General features: G+C 58.0%; 1 protein-coding gene across 1 annotated transcript; it reads left to right on the forward strand.

Annotated features, from left to right (window-relative positions):
• The first annotated feature begins 918 nt into the window (after positions 1-918).
• Positions 919-18,137, forward strand: RRP1 (ribosomal RNA processing 1). Its single transcript, XM_027585780.1, has 13 exons — positions 919-1,090; positions 2,280-2,362; positions 3,882-3,939; positions 5,613-5,698; positions 7,582-7,643; positions 9,897-10,026; positions 10,121-10,185; positions 10,370-10,530; positions 14,801-14,880; positions 15,504-15,601; positions 15,814-15,833; positions 16,705-16,815; positions 17,587-18,137. Exons 1-13 carry the CDS (start codon positions 958-960, stop codon positions 17,817-17,819), a joined length of 1,320 nt encoding a protein of 439 aa, XP_027441581.1. The 5' UTR covers positions 919-957; the 3' UTR covers positions 17,820-18,137.
• Positions 18,138-21,766: the final 3,629 nt, after the last annotated feature.

The raw sequence follows: 21,766 nt of genomic DNA on the forward strand, positions 1-21,766 counted from the left end.
ACAAGTGATGCTGGTGTTAGCCAGCGCTCTTGCTCCAGTAGATGCCAACTGTTACGTCTTGTCGCACTTTCTTGAGACATCGACAATGACCAGACCGTTGTAAACACCTGACCGGAAAAGCCCGGAGAGCAACAGAATATGCCTAGAAGCCCACTTGCCACACATCCCCTTCCCCGCCCACGATCAGGGGCTGAGCACATACCGAACCCCACCCTTGACCACGCACTCTCTGCCTGCTCTCTGGCATGCGCCCCCTGACCCTCTCTCTAGAAAGCTCTCGGTGTCCACCTTGCGGGCGGTGGAGAGGTCCGCGGTTGGGGCTGGAGCCCGCCGCCTCCGCCGCCCGCCGGCGCCCAAACTAAATTCCTCCCTTTCTCTTTTCCAAACCCTCCCGCGTCTTGCGTTATCGGCTTCTCTGGTGAGGAGTTCATCCGAGTTTGTTCGGCTTCTCCTGGTCCAGGCCGCTCGAGTCCCAGAAGGGCTTCCGTTCCTTCCCCGAGTCAGCGGCTGGGACAGGCCCTGGGGCACGCGTAAGGGCGCGCCGGCCGTGGCGGGCCACTTGGGGCGCGGCTGAAACCCGCCCGCGCCACCGTTCTCCCTTGGCCGTGGCATTTTCGGATGACTTTCGCCGGAATCAGTGGTTCACGGGGGCTGCACAGGGTCTTTCTCCAGTCCCTCACCGGCCGGGGTGAACTACAGTCCCCTAACAGGCGCACGCTTCATGGCCTCTCCTTAATCACGAGCGTCCCGAGCGAACGGACCCTCGGCAGAGGCGGGCGACGCGGCCATTACGGGGCCCGGCCGCTAAGCGGCGGTGCCCGTGGTCCGGGAGAGGCGGTCGCGGCCCTGTGACGTCATGCGCACGCCGGGGCGAGCCCGGCGCGGTCGTGTGACGTCGCACGCGCGCCCAGGGGAAAAGCCGTGGTCGCGGAAGCCCAGGGGTCCGGGGCGTTCGCCATGGTTCCGCGCGTGCCGCTCCCGCCGGAGATCCAGCTGGCCCAGCGGCTGGCCGGAAACGAGCAGGTGATCCGGGACCGGGCGGTGAAGAAGCTCCGGAAATACATCGTCGCCAGGACTCAGCGGGCCGCAGGTTGGCGCGGGGCTGGGCGGGGTCGGGGCGCCTTGCGAGGCCGGGCCGGGCCGGGCGGGATGCGCGGGGCGGCCGGAGATCGGCGGAGGCGCGGCCTGTGTTGTGTGTGTGTGTGTGTGTGTGGGGGGAGCCTCCGAACCACGTGGGTCGTCCACGCCGTCAGGCCCGCGCGGCGGCGTCTGCGAGGGTGCCTCCCACAGCCCCATGCCCTGCCTGGCGAGCCTTTGGCGCGGCCCCCCCACCCCGCGGGGAGCCTGCGCCCTCTTCCGACGGTATACCCTGTTTTCCCTGCTACCCGCTATTTGGGCGGTCGGAGCGGCATTTGTTGCTGTTGGCAGTTCTCTCTTCGTATAATTACTGGGTTGTGGTCTGAGTTAGAGTGCAGCGGATCCTCCGCCAGGGCAGAGGACGTGCTTCCTGTGAACTGGTCACTCTAACGCTCGTTCTGAAAGCGTGGCCCCCATGAGCAGCATCGGCGTCACCCCGACATCTGTTAGAAAGGCAAATTATGAGTTCCATTCCAGCCCCAAGGAGTCAGAAACTCTGGCGGTTGGGCCAGCAGCCTGGTGTAAGAAGCTCTCCAGGTGGAACACTACGTTAAAAACTAATGGTGTAATGTATGGTGATTAACATAACAATAATTTTTTTTTTAAAATAAGAAGCTGTCCAGGTGATTTCCATCCTGGTGCTAAAGTCTGAGAACCACTGCTTCAGGAACAGCATGCCAGACACAGAGTTAGGACCTCCATAAATATTTCAAGCGGTTTTATATGTCTGTGTGTCTTACTAGTTTGAAGGAGTTAATTTTTCCTTTTAAAATTTGAAGCATAACAGAAAAGTGCACAAACCGCAACGTGTAAAGCTGAATGAGTCATCACCAGCAAATCCATGCAGTGTTCAGTGTCCACAAATGGAATATGGTGCCTCGGATATGGATACTTGTAGATTCTTAGTGTTTATTGAATAAAGGGCCGTTACGTGGAGGAATACTAACAGCCACAGGTCCAGCGGGTTCTGAGTTGAGAGGATGGAAGGGAGGGGAGGGAGAGCCTCCAGGAGAGGGGAGGGCCAGGTATGTTTCCACTTAGAGCACTTTGATCTAATTCAGGCACTCACCATTTCTCTGGCTTTGTTCCTGGCAGTAAAAAGTTGGGTTTGCTTTGTCTGAGTGTCGCTGTTCTTGGTGCAGGTGGTTTCACTCATGACGAGCTGCTGAAGGTCTGGAAAGGACTGTTTTATTGCATGTGGATGCAGGACAAGCCGCTCCTCCAGGTGAGTGTATGAGGAGGTAGCAGAGGCATCCGCGGGAGGACAGATGGGCGCGTGGTTGACCCTCATTTTAACGCCGCGAAAGACACGGAGTTACGAAGTTTCATAGCTTCGACACTGTGTTTGTTTATTTATTTAGGATTTTATTTATTTGATGGAGAGAGACACAGCGAGAGAGGGAGCACAGGCAGGGGGAGTGGCAGAGGGAGAAGCAGGCTTCCCGCGGAGCAGGGAGCCCGACGCGGCTCGATCCCAGGACCCAGACGCTCAACGACTGAGCCACCCAGGCGCCCCTAGCTTCGACACTTTGTTTACAGCCAGAGGGCCGAGGCCTTTGGTTAGAGTGTGGTGGTGGTGCTGAGGGGGGCACTGTCATGACAGGTGGCTACCAGCGCGGGTGTGTGCCCCAGGTGGCAGACAGCGCCGAAATAGGGAACCAGGGACAGAATCCAAGTCTGCTGAGAAACGGGTTTTGTTTTTTTTTTTAATTATTTTTCTAAAAATTAGACTATTTTTAGAGCAGTTTTAGGTTCACAGCAAAATTGAGGTGCAGAGAACTCTCAAACAGCCCCTTCCTCCACACGTGAACAGCCCCACCCAAACCGGAGCGGTGCGTTCGTTACAGGTGATCAACCTGCCTGACGCGGACCGTCCCCAGAGTCCATAGTGGGTGTGAGGGTTCCCTCTTAGTGTGTGCATTCTGTGGCTTTGGACAAGTGTGTGGTGACATGCTCCACTACGACAGGCTCGTACAGTGCAGTTTCACTGCCCTGAGATGCTAGTTTGTTTTTTTTTTTTAAGATTCTATTGGTTTATTTAGAGAGCATGCATGGTGGGGGGGGCAGATGGGAAGGGACAGAGAATCCCAAGCGGACTCCACACAGCGTGGAGCCCGACACAGGGCTTGATCTCACGACCCTGAGATCGTGACCTGAGCCGAAACCAAGAGTCAGATGCCCAGCTTCCTGAGCCACCCAGGCGCCCCACATGTTGGCGTTTTTAAAACAGTGTCAGAGTGAATTGTTTACTTTTTTAAAAAATTACCTGGTGGTGAGGGTACTTATTTAAAATGCAGACTCCTGTGCTGTATTTGATGCCCACCGAGGGGAGGCTCTGGGACTGTCTATTTAGCAAGTGCCCTAGGGGATGCTTAGCACAGTGACGCAAGCAGTGCGTAGTTTCTGGGGTCTGGTCAGTCTCTTCCGGCTGGTCAGGTGGCCCCATCTCTCCTGTGCCGTCCTTTGACTGTCAGTCTCTGTTGCTTGAGGCTCAGCCCCGGTCGTGGGAGCAGTGGCTGCCCTTGCTTGTGATGAGCTTCTGTTGGTTCTGGCTGCGGGGGAGGCCTCTTGCAACAGTGTGGCTTGCAGACCTGAAGCACGCTGGGTAGAAAGGCTGGTGGGAGCTGGTTCTCGTGGTGAGCGAGTGGAGATTTAGTGTGGTTGTCTTTCTGTTGTGGCCTCTTGTTGTAAGACCATGTTTCTTCAGGGTCTGAGGGAGTTTTTTCTACTGTTTACTACCCCAGGAGGAACTAGGGAGGACCATTTCCCAGCTCATCCATGCTTTCCAGACCACAGAGGCACGTGAGTACCCTCGCCCCGGAAAAGCCCTTTGGGCAGGGCAGAACTGCCGAGAGTTGGCTACCAGACGTGGAAGGCTTGTGTTCTTAAGATGCAGAGCAAGAGGGAGGGCCCTGTCTTGGCTTACGTGCGAAGCGTTGTTCTCAGTGTTCAGCAGTATTAACTTGTTTATCCAACGTGGACCTAGCTCGAGGCTGAAGGGCCAGTATCTTGCATTTTAAAATGAAAATGGAAATCTAGTGCAGTGTGGCCAAGCTGCTGGACCGAGTCGGCTGATGGCGGCATTCCCTCAGGGCGCTTCCCCGACCCACCCGTTTTTGTCCTGTCCAGGATCTGTAGTTCTCAACCCTGCTGCCTGCCCGCTGTGATCACTTGGGCATCTTTAGACATCTTGACGTTTAGACTCTGGTCCAGTTGAATCAAGCTGTGGGGGTGGAGCCCGGGCATCTCCCTCTGACGCTCGGGGTGGGGAGCCAGCGCCCCTGGCAGAGGTGGCTGCGGCTGTTGCTGGTGAGGCCCCGGTTACCAACAGTGGATGGGTTTAGTTCCGTTACAGTGAAGTAGGTAGAGTAGTCACAATTAGGGACGGTAGCTACTGTCTCAATTTGGGAGTGTGTCATTAGCATCTGAGTCATTAGTGGAGGTCCGTCTGCCATAGTTTTTACCTTCTGAGAACCTGCAGAAGAGTTTCTGTGCTCAGCAAAAGGCCAGGTACAAAACATTCACCTGGTGACGGTTGAATAGGTTAGTGAACTCGGGCTTGCCCATTATTGAACCATCTGACCGACCCTTTGGTGTTGGAGAAACTTGTAGCAGGAGATCAGGGAGGCCCCATTTGTCTCCCGAGGTCCAGGCGTGGGCAGGGCTGGTTCCCCAAGGCCTCTCTCCTGAGCGTGCGGATGCCGCCTTCTCCTGTGTCTTCACATGCTTGTCCCTCTGTGAGCATCTGTGTGCTCATCTTTTGTAAGGATACCTACTTCACTGTAACGGAACTAAACCCATCCACTGTTGGTAACCGGGGCCTCACATTGGTGCAGGGCGCACACCAGTGACCTTATTTTACCTTAACTACCTCTTTAAAGACTTTATTTTCAAATACAGTCTTATTCGAGGTCCTGGGGTTAGGGCTTCAACATGAATTTGGGGGACACAGGTTAGCTTGCAGCACTGTGTGTCTGACCTATGGTTATGGGGGGGGTTTGTGCCTGATGGGTTAGTGGATGTAGTGGGGCCAGGCATGGGGGTCAGGCAGGGTCCCCGGCCCGAGCCAGGAGGGGGAAGAGCCGGCCCATGGGGGTTAGGCAGGATCCCCGGCCCGAGTAGGGGAAGAGCCAGCCTGTGGGGGTCAGGCAGGGTCTCCGGCCCAAGTAGGGGAAGAGCCGGCCCGAGCAGCCCTTCTCTTTCAGTGGCTTTGCCAGCTCTTTGCGCCTGTTCTTCAGAGAACGTGGCAGATTGAGGTTGTGGCTGGGCTTTGCTTCTGTTTCTGAGGTTCCTCCAGCCCCATTTCTAAGCCCAGTTCCGAACACCCCTTCTGAGTGCAGCAGACTGGACTGAGGACCCCAGAGGTTGGCCGCACATGATGTCCTGAGCAGTTTTCTCCATATTGTCTCACCTCACTTCCCAGAGCGGCTTCTGTGTTCCCCTGTGATTCTCTTTGGCCTTTTTTCTTCCTGCAGAGCACCTGTTCCTTCAGACATTCTGGCAAACCATGAACCGCGAGTGGACAGGCATCGACAGACTGCGCCTGGATAAGTTCTACATGGTGAGGTTGCCCGTGGCGGCGGCAGCGGGCCTGGGGGGCGTGGGGGCGGGGCTGGGCGAGCTGGGGGCACAGCCCCGAGCGATGGGGCCTCCGAGCGTCTCCGGCCCTGGCAGGGCTGCGCCCTTGAGTACTGTGACCCGTAAGTCTTGAGGGCTGAGGGGGGTGCACGGGCCTAGGGTTGCCCGGCATGTGCCCTGTCTCTGAGGGTTGGTTCGCGGGCAGAGAACTCAGTACTTAAACAGCGCACAGATTTCGGTTCAGAGGAGGAGATTAAAATGGCCTGTCTGGGGAGGATCGGGGCCGCAGCCTTGCATCCCCGCTGGAGTAGCCGCGAGCCCGTGAGTGCCAGCAAACCTGCATGGAGTTCATGCCCTAGTCGTAGACCCTTGTCCATTTGTAGGGTGCCCAGCTGGGAAGCTGCTTTCTTCTGGGTGAGGATGGTTTGTAGAATTGTCGTATGCAGAATCCCCTTTTTCTTTCTGATGCTGCGTTTCTCAGAACTTAGGTTACTGATTTGCCCTCAGAGATGCAGGAAAATTGGGAGATTTACAGACTCCGTATCCCCACATTTGAACCACACTCCTTTTCCCGCAGCAGGGTTCACTGGGGCTTAGGATAGTGTCGCTGTCTGAGAGCAGATGACCCAGCGGGTCATTGGCTGGGCCTCATTGAGGACGGCCGCCTTTGGGGCTGCAGTTACTCGTGGTCTGCCACTAGGATCAGCTCCCAGCTCAGACTTGGCCCTGGGGTTATGTGGACACTGTGTATCTCAGATGTCAAGGTGAGGACCAGCTAGTGGGCAAGGCATGGAGCTCAGGAAGGGAGGAAGATGGAAGCTAAAGCATGTGAGGCCGGGGGCAGGGGCCAGGCTATGCACTTTCACAAAGCACGGGTTTACCAGACAGAGGAGTTTCCCTAAGATGGAGTTGCTGCGTGCTTGATAGGATGGCTTCTGTCACTTTGTGGGGACCCGTATGACTGCACCCAGCAGTGCAGCCCCCTGGAGAGGCGAGAGGCGAAGCCTCTGGCGGCTCTAGGCCCTGGGAGTGGTGTCCCCTGGGCCCCATGTGTCCTGGGCACACCTGACGGCCAGGAGACCCATCCCCATGTGCGTCCTCTGTCACTTTGCACTCCTAGACCCCTCTCTGGGTGTGCCACCTCACATCTCGGCGGTAGGAAAACTGGCTGAAAAAGCCGTGAGCTGTTGTTGAGGGGAAACCGGGAGTCGTGGGGGAGGAGTCAGGATTCCTCGTAAAGGAGGAGCTTTTTTTTTTTTTTTTTTTAAGATCTTATTTATTTATTTGACAGACAGAGAGAGGACACAAGCAGGGGGCAGCGGCAGGCAGAGGGAGCGGTAGAAGCAGATTCCCCGCCGAGCAGGGAGCCCGATGCGGGACTCGATCCCAGGACCCTGGGACCATGACCTGAGCCGAAGGCAGACGCCCAACCAACGGAGCCACCCAGGCGCCCCAAGGACGGGCTTTTTTAAGGGGGGGAGTTTCCCCTCTGGGGGATGAGAGAGAAAGCAAACACTTTCACTGTCTGTTGGGGAGAGAAGTCCTTCAGAAAGCTCAGAGGAGCCTTTCCCAAGGGGCTCAGCCTCCCCGGGGAGGACACGCACTTCCTGAAATGGGGACCGTTCATTTGGCTTTCGTTCATGGCCCAGCAGTTGCTCCCCAGGGTGTCCGCTGTGAGCCCGAATTCCTGGTGCTCTTGGAAAGCGGGACCATCCCAGCCTGGGGGCAGTGACACCTCTGGTGTCCTGTCCAACAGCTCTGGAGGGCCTGCTCTGCACTCTGGGCCACTGAGATGACTGGGGCAGAGGGGCTTCTGGGGAAGTCCGGGCTGTGCCCCGCTAACGAGGGTCTCCGTTCATGCCACAGCTCATGCGGATGGTCCTGAGTGAGTCCTTGAAGGCCCTGAAGACGCAGGGGTGGCAAGAAAGGTTGGTACTCACGGCACATCCCGAGAGCAGCTCCTGCTCACAGGCGAGCCCGTCGTGTCACTGGGGCCAGGGCCATATGCTTCTCTCCTAGTTATTCATCATAAAGAGATGTCAGTCTTCCCATTAAAGGGTGACCCGATGGTGCTTAAGATGAAGGCATTTTTAGAATTATAGTTTGTGCGTGTGTTCACAGAAATGAATGTTTTCAACCTTGAACGTAAGTTCTTAACTATGAATCCAAATTTAGTTCTCTCATTATACTGTTTTTCAGTATAATTGATGCATAGCCAAGGGGCTTTTTTTTCCTCGTTTTTTGGTATAACATGGCATATTGAGTTCTGTTATCAGTGGTATTTGCTTTGGTTCTAGAAATTTTTAATTTATTCAGACTTGTCACTTTTGACAGAGGTGCTTGTGATGGGGGTAGTCCGTGTCCCCCAAATTAAGAGGCCTGCGTTTTGTGGCCAGCATTGGGCTTCCCCTGGCCCCGGGCCAGTGGGGCTCTGCCGAGCCCGATCTCCTCCACCCTCTGGGGACCCCGGGGAGCACGCTGGGGCAGGGCCGGCTGAGCTGTGGCTCCCGGTGATGGCAGCTGGCCTCTGGATGTCAGGAGGCAGGTCGAGATCCACAGCACCAAATGGGTTCTGAGTTCACATTTTAAAGTTTTTAAAACTAATTTAAAGTTTCGTCTCTTTACAGTTTTTTTCTAATTATGAGAGTGACATGTTCCCAGTATAAGGAACTAGGAAAACTTTTGTAAAATGAAGGAAAAGCAACGCGAGCTCCCAGCATAAGGATTTCTCAAACGCTTCTGTGTTGTGTGTGCAGGGTGCACGGTGGTGTCTGAGCAAGCAGGATGTCTGCAGACTCCTTTTTTATTTTACTGATGACATGTCGAAGGCGCCCCTCGTGTCAGCGCCCTGCTGCGTGGTTTTGAGGGTGGGGCAAGAGGAAAGAGACTTGGAAACCATATATTTTGAGTGGTTTTGTAATGAAACGGTACGCTAGACCCGTTTATTTCCAGTCTGGACACGACCGTCCCCGCCAGCTCCCAGCCCAGCTGCTTCAGCAGAGCGTGCGTTCCCAGAGAGCGAGGTTACATCCTCGCCCAGGCCCACTTTTTCCCCATATAAAACAGACTAGCAGGAGTGGCCTGTAGTTCCCTGGGTTTTTCTGAGTTTAGAATTATGATGAGTGACGTCATGTTTAGGGCAAGGGTGCCTCTGCGGAGCCTGATTTTCACCCTCTTAATTCCTGCGAGGCGCCGAGGCCAGGGCTCTCGCTGTCAGGACGTAGGATTTGGGTCTCCGTAGGTGGCTAGTGCATGAGCAGAACCGAAGGCTGAAGGGACGTTTTATCTCTGATAACTCTTGTGAGAGGAGTTCCTTCCTCACCGCTGCTAAGAGATGCAGAAAGACCCTTTTGAAGAAGCCGGTAGCCTCCGATTGGCCCGCGCCGCCTGTTCCTGTAGCCTGTCCCCGTTCCCGCACAGCCGGCCAGCCCTGGTTGGTTGGTCAGTGTTTGTTACTGTCATGGCCTGGGAGCAGGGCTCCCCTTTCCTGAGCCGCAGACAGCATCCCTTCCCTTCTGTGGTCGGGAAGTCCCCAGTGCTGTCCCGCAGCCGCCTCCCGCCCCGGGGCTCATTACGGAATGCGTATTCTCCGGTTCAGGTGTGGTATTCAGAGCCCCCATGCATGTAGGCCAGCAAAGACCGGTCGCCAGAGCTTTCTGACCCCAGAGCCGCAGGCCTCTGAGGCCACCAACAGCAGCATGCTCAGGGACGGCAGACGTGGCCAGCTTGGGGACCACGACTCCGTGCAGTGGGACTGGGGGAGCAGCTCTTCCCCGTCTCCTTTCTTTGCCTTTGCTCCGCCCTGGTGCGGGCTCCTGGGCAGTTCCCCGTGAGGACAGAGAGATGCGAGACGCGGTGGTGTAGCCTCTTGTCACGCCAGGCCTTTCTCCTTCCACTTGTGGTCCCCGCACAGAAGGGAAGGCGTGTGCGAACGTGTACACGCCTGGCCCTTTGTAGCTCAGATGCACCCTTGCCACGTGTGCAGGAGCCGACAGTGGTCACGTATCCGTAATCATGGGTCCTGCGTGCTGGAGCAGACCCAGATCACCAGGCCGCCTCCCGTGGGGGCAGGGCGCTGGCCTGTGATGGTGTTCCTGTCAGAGCTCCCCGTTGGGTGGGGGACGTCACAGGCTCGTAGCCTGCTGTGGCTGCCCGCCGTATTGGCCTCTTTCCTTCCTCAGGCAGATCGAGCAGCTGCTGGAGCTGCTGACGACGGAGATCCTGCACCCCGACAGCCAGGCCCCCAGCGGGGTGAAGAGCCACTTCCTGGAGATCTTCCTGGAGGAGCTGAGCAAAGTGGGCGCCGCTGAGGTGAGGCCAGTGGGCTGTGGGCGGCTGCTGAGGCCCCCCCACCCCGTGCTCACGCACAAGGGACTGAGGCAGCCCCCCCCTCCTTTCTTTGTAGCTGACGGCAGACCAGAACCTCAAGTTCATCGATCCCTTCTGCACGATTGCTGCTCGGACCCAGGAGTGAGTGGCAGGGGGCTTCCTCCGGCCTGGGTCTTCTTTCTCACAGGGTTCCCCCGTCAGGAAGAGAGAAGGAGTTGTGTGTGTGTGTGTGACAGGGTCAGCGGAGTGGCCGCTGCTGGGGCTGGGGGGTCAGGATGGGCATACCCAGCCTAACGGGCCTGCTCCGGCACCTGCTGTCCCGCAGCTCCCTGGTTTTGCATAACATCACTCGGGGCATCTTTGAGGCGATCGTGGAACAGGCCCCGTTTGCCATCGAAGACCTTATGAATGAATTGGACGCACCGGAGGAGGAGGGCGTGTCGGAGGACGATGAGCGCGGGCAGGATGTGCTGTCCGGGGAGCCAGGTGAGGGGAGGGTCAGTGCAGCCAGAGTGGGGGCGCCCCTTCTGGCCCGGCGAGCTTCGGTGCTTGCGGATGTCCCTGCGTCCGCTTCTCGTCTGGCCCCCCTGTCCTCAGCCTGCCCCCGGCCTCTGTCCCCGGCCCGCCAGCCGGGGTGTGTCCTCCCTGTCCGGGCCCCGCCCCGGCCTCCGGCTCCCAGGGCGCCGTCCTGGCTGCCTGTCTCCTTTCTCACCCACCGCTCCTGCCCGGTGCCTCTGCCCCGCTCACCCCTGCTCTCTGGTCGCCACCCTCCATCGCCCGGCCCGCCTGGACCTCCCCACCCTTACCCTGTCTCCCTCCCTGGGTTGCTCCACCAGATGTCTTACTTTCTGGCATAAGTCACTTAAAATTACATGAATTGCTTATCTGTCGTTCGTGGCCCTGTCTCCCCAGCGGATGCCGGCTCCCCTAGGACCGGGAGGTCTGTGGATTGCAGCTGCGTCCTGGTGCCGGGAGCAGCCCCAGCACAGTGCCCACTAGATGGGGAAGTGAGCAAGCTGAGGGACGGAGCCTACGAGGGGGAAACATGCCATGGGGGGTGTCCCACTGAAGGCCTTTGGGGTCAGGGCCTGGGCTTCGGCCTGGACCGTTGACCGTCTTGATGCTAATGTGGGTCCTTGTGGGACATGGGTTAATCTCACGTGCCCCGTGGACTGGGGGGTTGTGTCCCGTGGCTGCAGGGGTGCGTTTTCCACCAGTTTTAGGACTCTTCCCTGCCTCCCACTCTTTTTTTTTTTTTTTTTTTTGGTGGTAAAATACACACTGTGTGAAGTTTACTATGTTAATCTTTTTTTCTAAGACACATTTGTTCAGTGTGATCAGATGATCAGTCGTGATCAGATTATTGTATTTAGCGATCAACAGCATGGGTGGAAAAAAGATCTACATTAAAACCTTTTGTTGGAATGCTTTACGCTTTCCACAGAACAGAAACTAAAATATTCTGTTATACTGTTAGTCACAAATCCAGTCCTCGAGTTTTCTGCCCACACACACAGGTGTTTGCAGCAGCTCGGCCCTGCCGCCACGGTGCATGGCTGAGGTCCCAGGTCTCTTGTAAGCCGTAGCTTCCCTGGCACTTCTGGGGCTCTCCTCTGGCTCCCCCCCTCTGGCTCCACCCTGTGGCTCCCTCCTGTGGCTCCCCCCCGCCGTGGCCCCCCCGTGGCTCCCCCTGGCTCTCCTCTCCTGCTCAGCTGTGTCCTGGCAGCGATGAGAACCTCCTGTCGCTCCCGTAGCTCCTGCTGCTGCCGCCGCTGCCGGAACCACCACGAACACCTTGTTTCGTGGTTTGGCAAAGTATTGGCCTCCATCACCTCAGGGGCCAGAGCTCCTGCCTCCAAAGTCCCCTCCTTTCATGGATCCAGAATTTGGAAGATTGTTGTAACTGCCAAAGTCATCACAGCTTCTGCCGGCCACAGAGTTGTCACCCTGTCATTACCAAGCCTGTTAGAGCAGCCCCTGACCCTAACCCTAACGAGCCACAGCAGTACGCCCCACGGCCACCACCCCCACCTTGACTGCCCCCAGAGCCACCTCACCCACCGCAGTACGCCCCACGGCCACCGGACTTTCCAGAACCACTCGGACCTCTGGCTGGAGGAAGCACTCACCATCTCTTGCTTAGGCAGGGCTTTCCTTGCTTCACGGCTGTGGTCATTCGCAGTCTGGTATTTCTGAGTGACGGTCTTGTCTACGCAGTCACGGTCATCAGATGTTACAAGAGCCGAGCCTCTCTTCTTGCCACTGCCTCACTCAGTCATGATGTCCATCACTCAGTTTTCCCATAGTGTTGAAATAATCTTCAACGGTGTTCTTCAGTGTCGTCCTTAATGCCGCCAACAGAGATGTTTTTCACAGTTGAGTAGGCAGCAAGCCTCTGAGAACCCTCTCTTGAGACAGTCGTCTTTGGTCCGGTAACTCTTCCGTCCCCCTTGTGGGCCTTGCGTTCATGGCTGCCTCCACCTCCGTAGCGGCGCAGGTGACAAACCCAGAGCCTGTGGGGCGCTTGGTATTTGGATCTCACGACCCCACAGTCCGAGAGCATCCCCCATGGCTCAGAATGGCTCCTCAGACTCTCACTGGTTGTTTGAAAGCTCAGACCTCTGGTGAAGAGCTTCCACAGCGGTCCAGGCTCTGGGAAGCTCTGACTTAGGACGGCGGTCGGCAGGGGCACTTGAACGATGCTTCCTCGGCCCCATCCGTGGGCAGGAGAGATGTTGACCATGTTGACGTGTTAAGTGCATTCACAAGCTTGTGCAACCATCACCGCTGTTCATCTCCAGAACTTTCCATCTTCCCATACTGAAACTGTCCCTGTTAAACACTGTCGTTTCCCCTCCCCACACTCCTTCCCCAGACCCCTGGCACCCACCTTCTACTCTCTGTCCCTGTGGGTCTGACTGCTCTGGGTCCCTCCTGTGAGCGGATCACACAGTGTCTGTCCTTCTGTGGCTGGCTGGCTTCGCTGAGCGTGGTGTCAAGCTTCGTCCCTGTCTTAGCACGTGTCAGTTTCTTTCCTTTTAAGGCTGAGTGATATTCTACTGTAGGTATGGCCGCGTTATGCTTACCCGCTCACCCATCAAGGGACCCTTGCGTGCTTCCGCGTCTTGGTTCTTGTGACTCATGCTGTAGTGACCTTGGGTGAACAAGGGTCTCTTGGAGACTCTGTTTTCAGTTCTTCGGGGCAGGCTCCCAGAAGTAGGATTGCGGGGCCACACACAATTCTTTTTTAAAGTTTTTGAGGTCCCTCCCAGTTCCCACAGCAACTGCATCACTTTATATACCCACCAGCATTGTGCAGGGATCCGATGTCCTGTTTTGTTGCCAGGAGCCACCCCCACGGGTGTGAGGGGGTATCTCACTGCGGTTTGGGTCTGCACGTCCCCGATGACCCGGGGACGTGGAGCATCTTCACACGCTCATTGGCCGTCTGTGCATCCCTCTGGAGACGTGTCCGCTCAAGTCCTTTGCTTTCAGGCGAGTCGTGTGCTACTGAGCGTCAGGACCTCTCTCTGCATTCTGGATGCTCAAGCCCTGTCCGGTCTGTGATTTGCAAATATCTCCCCCCATTCTGTGGGCTGCCTTTTGGATAGTGGCTTCAACGCACAGAAGTTTGAGTGTTCATAAAGTTCAGTTGGTCTCTTTTGTCACGTGTGTCTTCAGTGCCCCATCTAAGAAGTCATTGGTGTGGCCAGTCTCATGAAGGTTTTGCTCTGTGTTTTCTTTCTTTTTTTTGTTTTTAAGATTTTATTTATTTGAGAGAGAGCGGGAGAGAGCACACGTGAGGGAAGGAAGAGAGAGAGGGAGAAGCAGCCTCCCCGCGGAGCAGGGAGCTGGACCTGGGGCTCCATCCCAGGACCCCGGGGCCATGACCGGAGCCGAAGGCAGGATACTCAACCTGCTGAGCCGCCCAGGCGCCCCTCCCTGCTCGGTGGTTTTGTTTTTGTTTGTTTTTTTTTAAGCATTGTATTATTTGAGTTCTTACATGTAGGTCTTTCATTTCCTTTAAGTTAAATTTGCCCATGGGCCAGGGACCCGGTTTTGTCCTCTTGCCTGATCCAGCACCGTTTGTTGAAGAAACAGTCTTTCCCCCAAGAATATAGATTCAAGGCTTCGTTTACCTGCTGCCAACTCTGACCACCTGCTGGAGTGCTCCTGGGTGGCTGTGTTCACGCCGCCTCCACCTGGGCTCCTAACATTTCCTCCGGCCGTCCTGTGCACCTTGCCCATCCCGTCCTTCGGTAGCCCGAGTCACGCTGACACGGGGGTGCTGGCAGGCCCACTGCGCCTGCCTGTGGCCCTGCCGTTCTCATTCTCTGTGCTAGTCGCCTGCCTGTTGTCCAGAACCATTCTGTAGGCAGTGACATCAAAGCTCAGATGATCGGAAACACTGTCTCTGTGGTCCCTTGATCCAGGCTTGCCCTGTGGCTGGACCTAGCTCCCCTTCCTTGATTCTGGAATTTCTGACACTACGTTGGTTCTGTAAGACATCCACACGTAATTCCTCTTAATTTCGTTGTAAGGATGACTGCTCAGCCCCTTCCTCTGGGACGTCCCTTTCAGTGGCACCTCGCCCCTCCGTGTGAGGCTGCCCGTACCCCTGCCCCAGCCTACACCTGCACCTCTGCCCAGCTCATGGGCCCTGGCACCCAGGGCTCTTGGTTCCCAGGTGTTTGTGTTGGGGCGCTCTGCACGCTGGGCACGCATCTTTGAGTTCACGGGGGCCCTTTTGTTCCAGGCTCCCTCCCTGGGGCTGCATGCGATAGGAATGAGGCGCCGCCGGGAGATGGCGAGGACAGCGTGGGCCCCGTCCTCCAGGTGGGTGGCCTGGGCTCTCGGGCCTGGCTCTGCCTCTGCACTCCGTGAGGGCGGGCGCTCCGGCCCCTCACGTACAGAATCAGGGAGGCCTCGAAACCGGGGCTGGGGGCCGGCCGACAGGGCTTGGGCTCCACTGCCAGTCAGCCGCCTCAGGTGTGCTCCCTGCTCGCGTTGTGCGGCGTTGGGCAGAGAACATGGCAGTGGCGAGAGGTCGCCCCGGGTCCCGCTCGGGGTCAGAGCCCAGCAGAAACAGAATGCTTACTAAAAGGCTGTGAATGTTGATTACGTGTTAAATTAGTCAGAATTAGGGACATTGGCTTACATGACGTCCGTATAAGTTAATGCGATTTGTGTTCTTTCTCCCTGTTTCAACGTGGCTGCCCGAGGGTGTAGTCGCAGAGGCCAGCCCGGGAGCCCCTCTCACATGGGGGCGGCAGCCCCGGGGAGTGTGCTCGCTCCCTCGTGTTGTACGCAGTGTTTGTGGAGGGGATTCGGGAGGACTTCCGGGTGTGTCCTTGTGACCTGACCGGAGGATCGATCTGCGCCTCATCCATGTGCGCTCTCCGCTCGCTGCACGTTCCCAGAGCACCTGGGAGGTGACTGCGTCTCTCTTTGTGCCACAGTTTGACTATGAGGCCGTGGCCAGCAGACTGTTCGCCGTGGCCAGTCAGCAGGGCACCCCTTCCCAGAACCGGAAGCGCCTCTACAAAGTGATCCGGAAGTAAGTTGCCCTGAAGGTGGCTGGCAACCCCTCCCTCTCCCCTTGGAGTTGCCCTCACTCTGTTCCACCGGTCTCTGGGGGGGCCTCCGTCCGCCCTCAGAGCGCAGGTGGAGGGGCGTCATCGAGGGCGGCCCCCGGGCGGCTGACGGGAGGGCCGCGTCCGCCCTCGTGTGGAAGCTGCAACCATGGTGAGCTCCTGTCCCTCCTTTCAGGTTGCAGGACCTTGCTGAAGGTGAGCATCTCATGCTGAGACCCTGGCCCGGAACACCGTCCTCCTCCTGGGCGCACCAGCTCCCGTGGTCGCCCTTCCAGTGGGACTAATCGCTGCACAGGCAGGGCTTTCTCTCCGGGAGAGGGGGCTTGAGCGGTTCTGCAGCTCGTCCTCACCCCGCTCGGTGGCTCTCGGATCCGGGTGTGTGCTGGAGTCCCTGGGAGGCTTGTTTTGCTCAGTGCCAGCTGCCAGGGCCGGGGCCTGAGAACCTGCGTGTCTCGTGAGTTCCGTGGCCTGCCCTGTGGCTGGTGTGCGGTGCAGCAGATCTGGGCACCTCCCTGTGTACGCCCGGTGCGGCCGATGATGAGGCCTAGGAGTGAAGATGGGCCTCTCCCCGGTTTCAGTGTGAGGTTTTAGGCGTAGAGCAGCGGCGCGGGGGCTCGCGGTGAATACCCGCATGGCCGCCGCCTTGGCTCTGCCATCGGTATCTTCCTGTCGTTGCGCTGCCCTCCTTCCCTCCATCACACCGTCCCCCAAGGTTGTCGTGCTCCTTGTGAGCTCAGGTTCGGTACTTGCAGGTAACGTTTTCGTATGGTGATGTGCATGAATACCGCGTACGCGGGATGGGGTTTCCGTGCACAGACCCCCATCGACATGGAGAGCGTCGCCGTTGGCCCCTTCTCAGCCTGAGCTTTTTAGGGAATCGCCGGCGATGCGGCGTGAGCGCTCTGGAGCCTGGCTCGGGCTGGCGCCTCACCGCACGCACGGCCTGGAGTTGGCGGTACGAAGCGCAGGGAGGTGGTGCCGGTGTGGTCGTTCGCGGCCCTGAGCGTGCACACTGAAAACACCCCAACCTGCCCTCGGCCTCCTGATGGCCTGCCTTGGTCCTTAGGCCTCTTCCCAGAGGATGACGTGCCGGAAAAAGCCTACAGGAACCTGCAGGAGGAGGGGCAGGAGAGGAGGACAAAGAAGCGGCCTAAATCCAGGTCACAGAAGCAGCCAGGTAGGACCGGCGGTGTCAGCCGGTGGTGGGGCTTTGGTGCCTGCAGTCTGTGTCCCCTGCCCCCCCCTCCCCAGATCATCCACAGGACTATGGTTAGACCCCCGCTGGGGGCTGCTCTGCCCTCGTCACGCCCCACGTCCTGCTGGGGCACGGGGCTGCCTGCTGCCGTGGAGATGGGCTCTGTGCACCGCAACCCCCAGGGCAGGAAAGGGCTGCAGAAGAGGGGCAGCTGGCGGCCCCCCCGGCTGAGAGCCCTCCCGTGGCTGCCCATGTGTGCTTAACGGTCTCGGGTTCTGGGGTCGGCCCTTTGAAGGGTCTCCTGGTTTGCCCTGGTTCTGCTCCTACCTGGGCCCCCTCCGTCCATGTTGGCTTATGCCTGGGCCCTCTCTGCGGTCACTGGCCTGGCTCATGGCTCCGTTGTGCACCAGGTTGAGCCCACTCCATTCTGGGTTCGAGCCTGCCCACCCTCTGAGTCATACCTCCGCAGCCTTTTTGCTCCCGACTCTGCCGGCCTCCTGGTTTTCCTGAAGGCCTGCTCCGGTCACCCGGCCCGGCCGGGAGCCAGCACCATGTCACATCTGCCTGACGGCCGTGGAACTTCACATCCACACTGGTGGGGCGCTCTGGCTGGCTGGGGCGGGTCTGCTGCTGAGGCCTTTGGGTCCTCTTCTGTGTCCTTTGTGTGGCCCTGGAGCTGGCGCCTTCGGTCAGAACGGAAGTGGGCTGACCAGGCCTTCATGGTGCCTCGTTCACGTGGCCTTGCTGTTTTAGGGAAAGGCAGGAAGGAAGACTCACGGCCAGACCCGAGCTCCAGATCCAAGAGGAGGATGGGGCGGCAGCAGGGCTCGGGGACTGAGCCCACGGGGCCTCAGGAGCAGCTCGGGGGCCCCGGTGGGAGAGGGGCTCGAAAGAAGAGGCGGCGGCTTCGGGCAGGGGCCAGAGTGAAGGTGGCCGGTTGCCAGGAGCTACAGACCAAGCGGCGGCCGCTGCAGAGCCGGAAGTGACCCCAGCAGGCCCAGCACACGCAGGGGGGCCCTCTCCCTGTGGCTCCTCCATTTTGCGCTGAGTGGAGTTGGGGCGCAGGACCGTGGGGCCCCGCTCCCAAGACTCTGGACACGGATACCCGCGGCTCCCTGACGTACCGTGTTAGAGGGTGGGGCCCCTCGCTCACTGCCTGTGCCGCAGAGCACGGACGCCCTGCTGACGTTGGTCTGGCCAGGAAGTCCCCTGAGACCTAAAACTGCCGGGCAGACAGCCTTCCCTGGGCCGGGGACCGGCCACACATGGGGGTGTCCATGAATAAAATGCTCTGCAGTTCTTACGAGCGAGGTTCTGCTTCTGGTGCGTTGTTGCAGGAAGATTACCGGTGGTGTGACTTGACAGGGGCTGGTTCCCAAGTAGCACGTACACTTTGTGCCCATTGCATGGGAACAACTGTTCGTACACATCTCGCAGAATTCGGGAGAAGATGCCAAGAGTTAGCTGCGGTTGTCTGGACGTCCTCTTCGTAGACTTGTGTTTGGAGCGCACGGTGAACCTGTTCTTTGTGTCGGCCCCGTGGCTCGGGGTTGATGTGTCCGAGGCAGGGAGGTCGGCTTATATGACTTAGAGGCCCAGACTCCTGTGGGCAGCCCCACTGTGCCCCTCTAGTTTCCCCTCAGCGCCGCTAATTCCGTTTCAGCCGTGCTCACCCGGAGGGTCCAAGGCAGCTGCACGTTTGCCGGACCGTGGAGGGTGCAGGTGTGAGTGAGTGCCGTGTGGGTTCCGGAGCTTTCCGGGCGGTGCTGCGGCGTGGGCAGGGCTGCATGGGTGGCAGGTGGGCACCGTCTGGGTCAGCCAGCCCCGTCACTGCTGGGCTGAGGTGTGTGGGTGAGCCCCGCTAAAAGCCCATTCAGGCTTTGACTGAACCCCAGTTCCTAACGCCTTGCGGCATGCTGGGGGAGTGGCGCTCGGTGACCCCCTTTCCATCAGCTGGGTGGAAAGAGGCAGGGCCCCTGAGACTGGCTGAGGCTCAGGGGTGGAGGCTTATTCCTCTCCTGGAGGTCATAGTTCCTGTTCTCCAAAGTGATGTGGCAGAACCGGCCTGCCCAGCACAGCTTGTGGGCTGAGCTCAATAAAGCTCGGTGGCCTGGCGGACACTGCTGAGCCCCCAAGTCTTCTCTGGTGGCGCCCCGGGCCAGGGGTCCCATTGCTGGTCGGGCCTTTTCCTGTGTGTGACGGGGACGGGGGATGCTTTATTGTTTTGGTTGAAATTTCTTCGGTCAAAAAATTAAGGAAACAAGCACACTAGAAATTTCTGAAAAGACAGAAGTCCTACCTGACGGTCGTCCTCAAACCAGAGTGTTCATGGCTTCCTGAGCGCTGGGTTCTAGGCCTTTCTCAGGCCACACTGTGGTCCTTCCCTCCCCGACCGTGCTGTGTGGACACCGTGACTCGGTACGCTGGGAGGCTGGGACGGCTTGCGGCCGCCCCTGTGTCTGACTGGCAACGTCCCCCCACCCCACCCCCCACCCCCCGTCAGCACGCACTGTCCTGGTCGGAGCAGGGAAGCCTCAAGAGGAAATGGAGGGTGACCACCAGCACTTGCCCCCAGGAGAGCTTGTGTCCAGGAGCAGGCGTCCTGTTTATTTCCCTGTGCGTTCTTTTTCTAAAACCGTTTTATTGAGCTGTCATTCATGCGCCTCACGAGTCCCCTGTGTCACGCGAACAGGTCCGTAGTTCTCAGTACAGAGCTGTGTAGCCATGGCCAGAGTCCATGTTTGACCATTTCGTCCTGAAAGAGACCGCTGTCCTTGAGCTGTCCCCTCCCGGCCTCTGACCCTGGCCGACACCCATTTTGTGTCTGCACAGATTTCCCGATTCTGGACTCTCATGTAGATGGAATCCCACCACGTGGGCCTTTGTGTGCAGCTTTCCTCACGTAGTGTGTTTCCAGTGTTCATCCGTGTTCGTCGCACACATCAGGATTTCATTGCCCGTGTGGCTGAGTGATACTCAGTCTCCCCCTGCCATCTGAAAGCACCACGCTCCTGTGAAACCCTCCGTAAGCCGAGATGACGTACGGCGAAGGATCAAGTGCCGTTAGTTTACGTGGAAAACCTTTGAGCATTCCCAGACCCCCAAAAATCACTTCTCACAGGCTTTTCTGATCCCCAGGACATGTCTAGCTAATGGACACACAGAATCAGTCGAGATCGAGCCCAGATGCTCAGGGACGCAGCTGAGAGCCCCGGGGCCGGAGGCTGAGATGCCGCGGGTGGTTCGCGGGGCAGGAGGTGGGGGGCCGCGCTCTCTGCTCGGGTGCAATCCGCCACTGGACGCTGTTTTCGCTTTTCGCCTTTTTTTCCCCTAAAAGTGGAAATCTTCAAATTGATCTGTAAAAACAGGTAGTAAGGTAGGTTTTTCACAAGAGTGAAGTGGGGTAATGCGAACTTTCACAAAGCGGGGGCACCTCTACAACCTGTTTGTTTATGGGCCGTCTGGGGCACTTCCCCACCTCTCAGTTACTGTGAGTGGGGCCGCTGCAGACCCCCACGCGCCGGCTTCGGTGCGGACGCGCCCTCCTTGGGTGCGGACCCAGGCGTGGGATGTGAGGCCGGTGGCAGGTGACCGCGGTCCTGGACGGTTCCCACCTCCGGGGACGGGGTGCGGCTTCAGACGAGGGCTCCGTGAGCTCTTGTCACCACGGTGGCACAGCCGGTCGGAGCAGACTGATGGGCTGAGAGTGCCGTCTGCTCATGGCTGTGGAGAGCTCACCTGGCCCCTGCGCAGGGGTGCACAGCGCTGGGCCGTCCCACCCCGCCCCTGCCTGCCCCTTGTGGACCTGGCTGATGGGCCCCAGCAGGTGACTTCTTGGGAGACGGGCTCAGCCGTCCTATCTGTGTGCTGTTGTGAGGTGACAGCCACTCTGAGTCTTCACATAACTACTTGTAAAATGGGAGAGTAACACGACTGTGCTCAGAATCACGTTGCTTTTTTCCCAAAAACAACCTAAAACTTAGAGGAGTTAAAAACATAATGAGCTTTTTTTACTCACACCATTTGGGAGTTAGGCACTGACTTGACTCCTATCACTTGGAGTAACTCAGGAAACATTTTCTACGACAGTCTCTCGCCCACGGCACAGCCGTCGAGTTTGAGAAATGAGCATGGGCACCTCAGTGCCGTCCAACCCCCTGGTCTGTTCGGTGATGCCCTCTGTGGCCCCGGGGCCCCATCTGGAGTCTCCTGCATCACATTCTGCTTGCTGTTTAGTCCCTTTAACTAGGTCCTCCGTCTGCCTCACGTCCAGGACCTGGGTGCTGGGTGGATCTCAGGCTGGCGGTCCTGTACGTCGTCCCCACTGCGGGCATCGGGTGGCTCCTCTCGTCTCGACGCAGGGCACACAGGAATCAGAAGCAAAGCTGGTTCTCTGTCCTGCCTGGGCCTCGGCTTCCCACTGGCTCTGGTACGGAGGGTTCTTGTGAATGTGGCCCCTTCCCTTGGGGGTTGACGGTGTGCATGCTGAGGGGCTCCGGAGCCCCAGTACCCAGTTTCTCATCAGACTCCCCATTCACTCCTTGAGTGGACTTGCGTCGGTGGCTCATTGTTTCCTGTTTTATCCAGTGGGTTATGATCCATTACTGTCACTTGTTTTATTTTTTTTTTAAGATTTTATTTATTTGACAGAGAGACACAGCGAGAGAGGGAACACAAGCAGGGAGCAGTGGGAAAGGGAGAAGCAGGCTTCCCGCGGAGCAGGGAGCCCGATGCGGGGCTCAATCCCAGGACCCTGGGACCGTGACCTGAGCCGAAGGCAGACGCTTAACGACTGAGCCACCCAGGCACCCTACTGTCACTTGTTTTAATCGTGTGTCCCATTTGGGCCGGTAGGAGATGTCAGGCCGGCTTCTTGGTGGGGAGCACCCACCATCTGTCACCTTTGTTATGGCAAGAATTCTCAGCCATGGGA

This window comes from Zalophus californianus, chromosome 1, assembly GCF_009762305.2.
Source record: "Zalophus californianus isolate mZalCal1 chromosome 1, mZalCal1.pri.v2, whole genome shotgun sequence".
NCBI lineage: Eukaryota > Metazoa > Chordata > Mammalia > Carnivora > Otariidae > Zalophus > Zalophus californianus.

What these genes read in the sequence shown, in the direction of transcription:
- RRP1 (XM_027585780.1), top strand. Translation starts at nt 958, where the DNA reads ATGGTTCCGCGCGTGCCGCTCCCGCCGGAGATCCAGCTGGCCCAGCGG. An exon ending in CAGGACTCAGCGGGCCGCAG is followed by an intron (nt 1,091 to 2,279) that starts GTTGGCGCGGGG and finishes TTCTTGGTGCAG; the next exon opens with GTGGTTTCACTCATGACGAG. An exon ending in AGGACAAGCCGCTCCTCCAG is followed by an intron (nt 2,363 to 3,881) that starts GTGAGTGTATGA and finishes TTACTACCCCAG; the next exon opens with GAGGAACTAGGGAGGACCAT.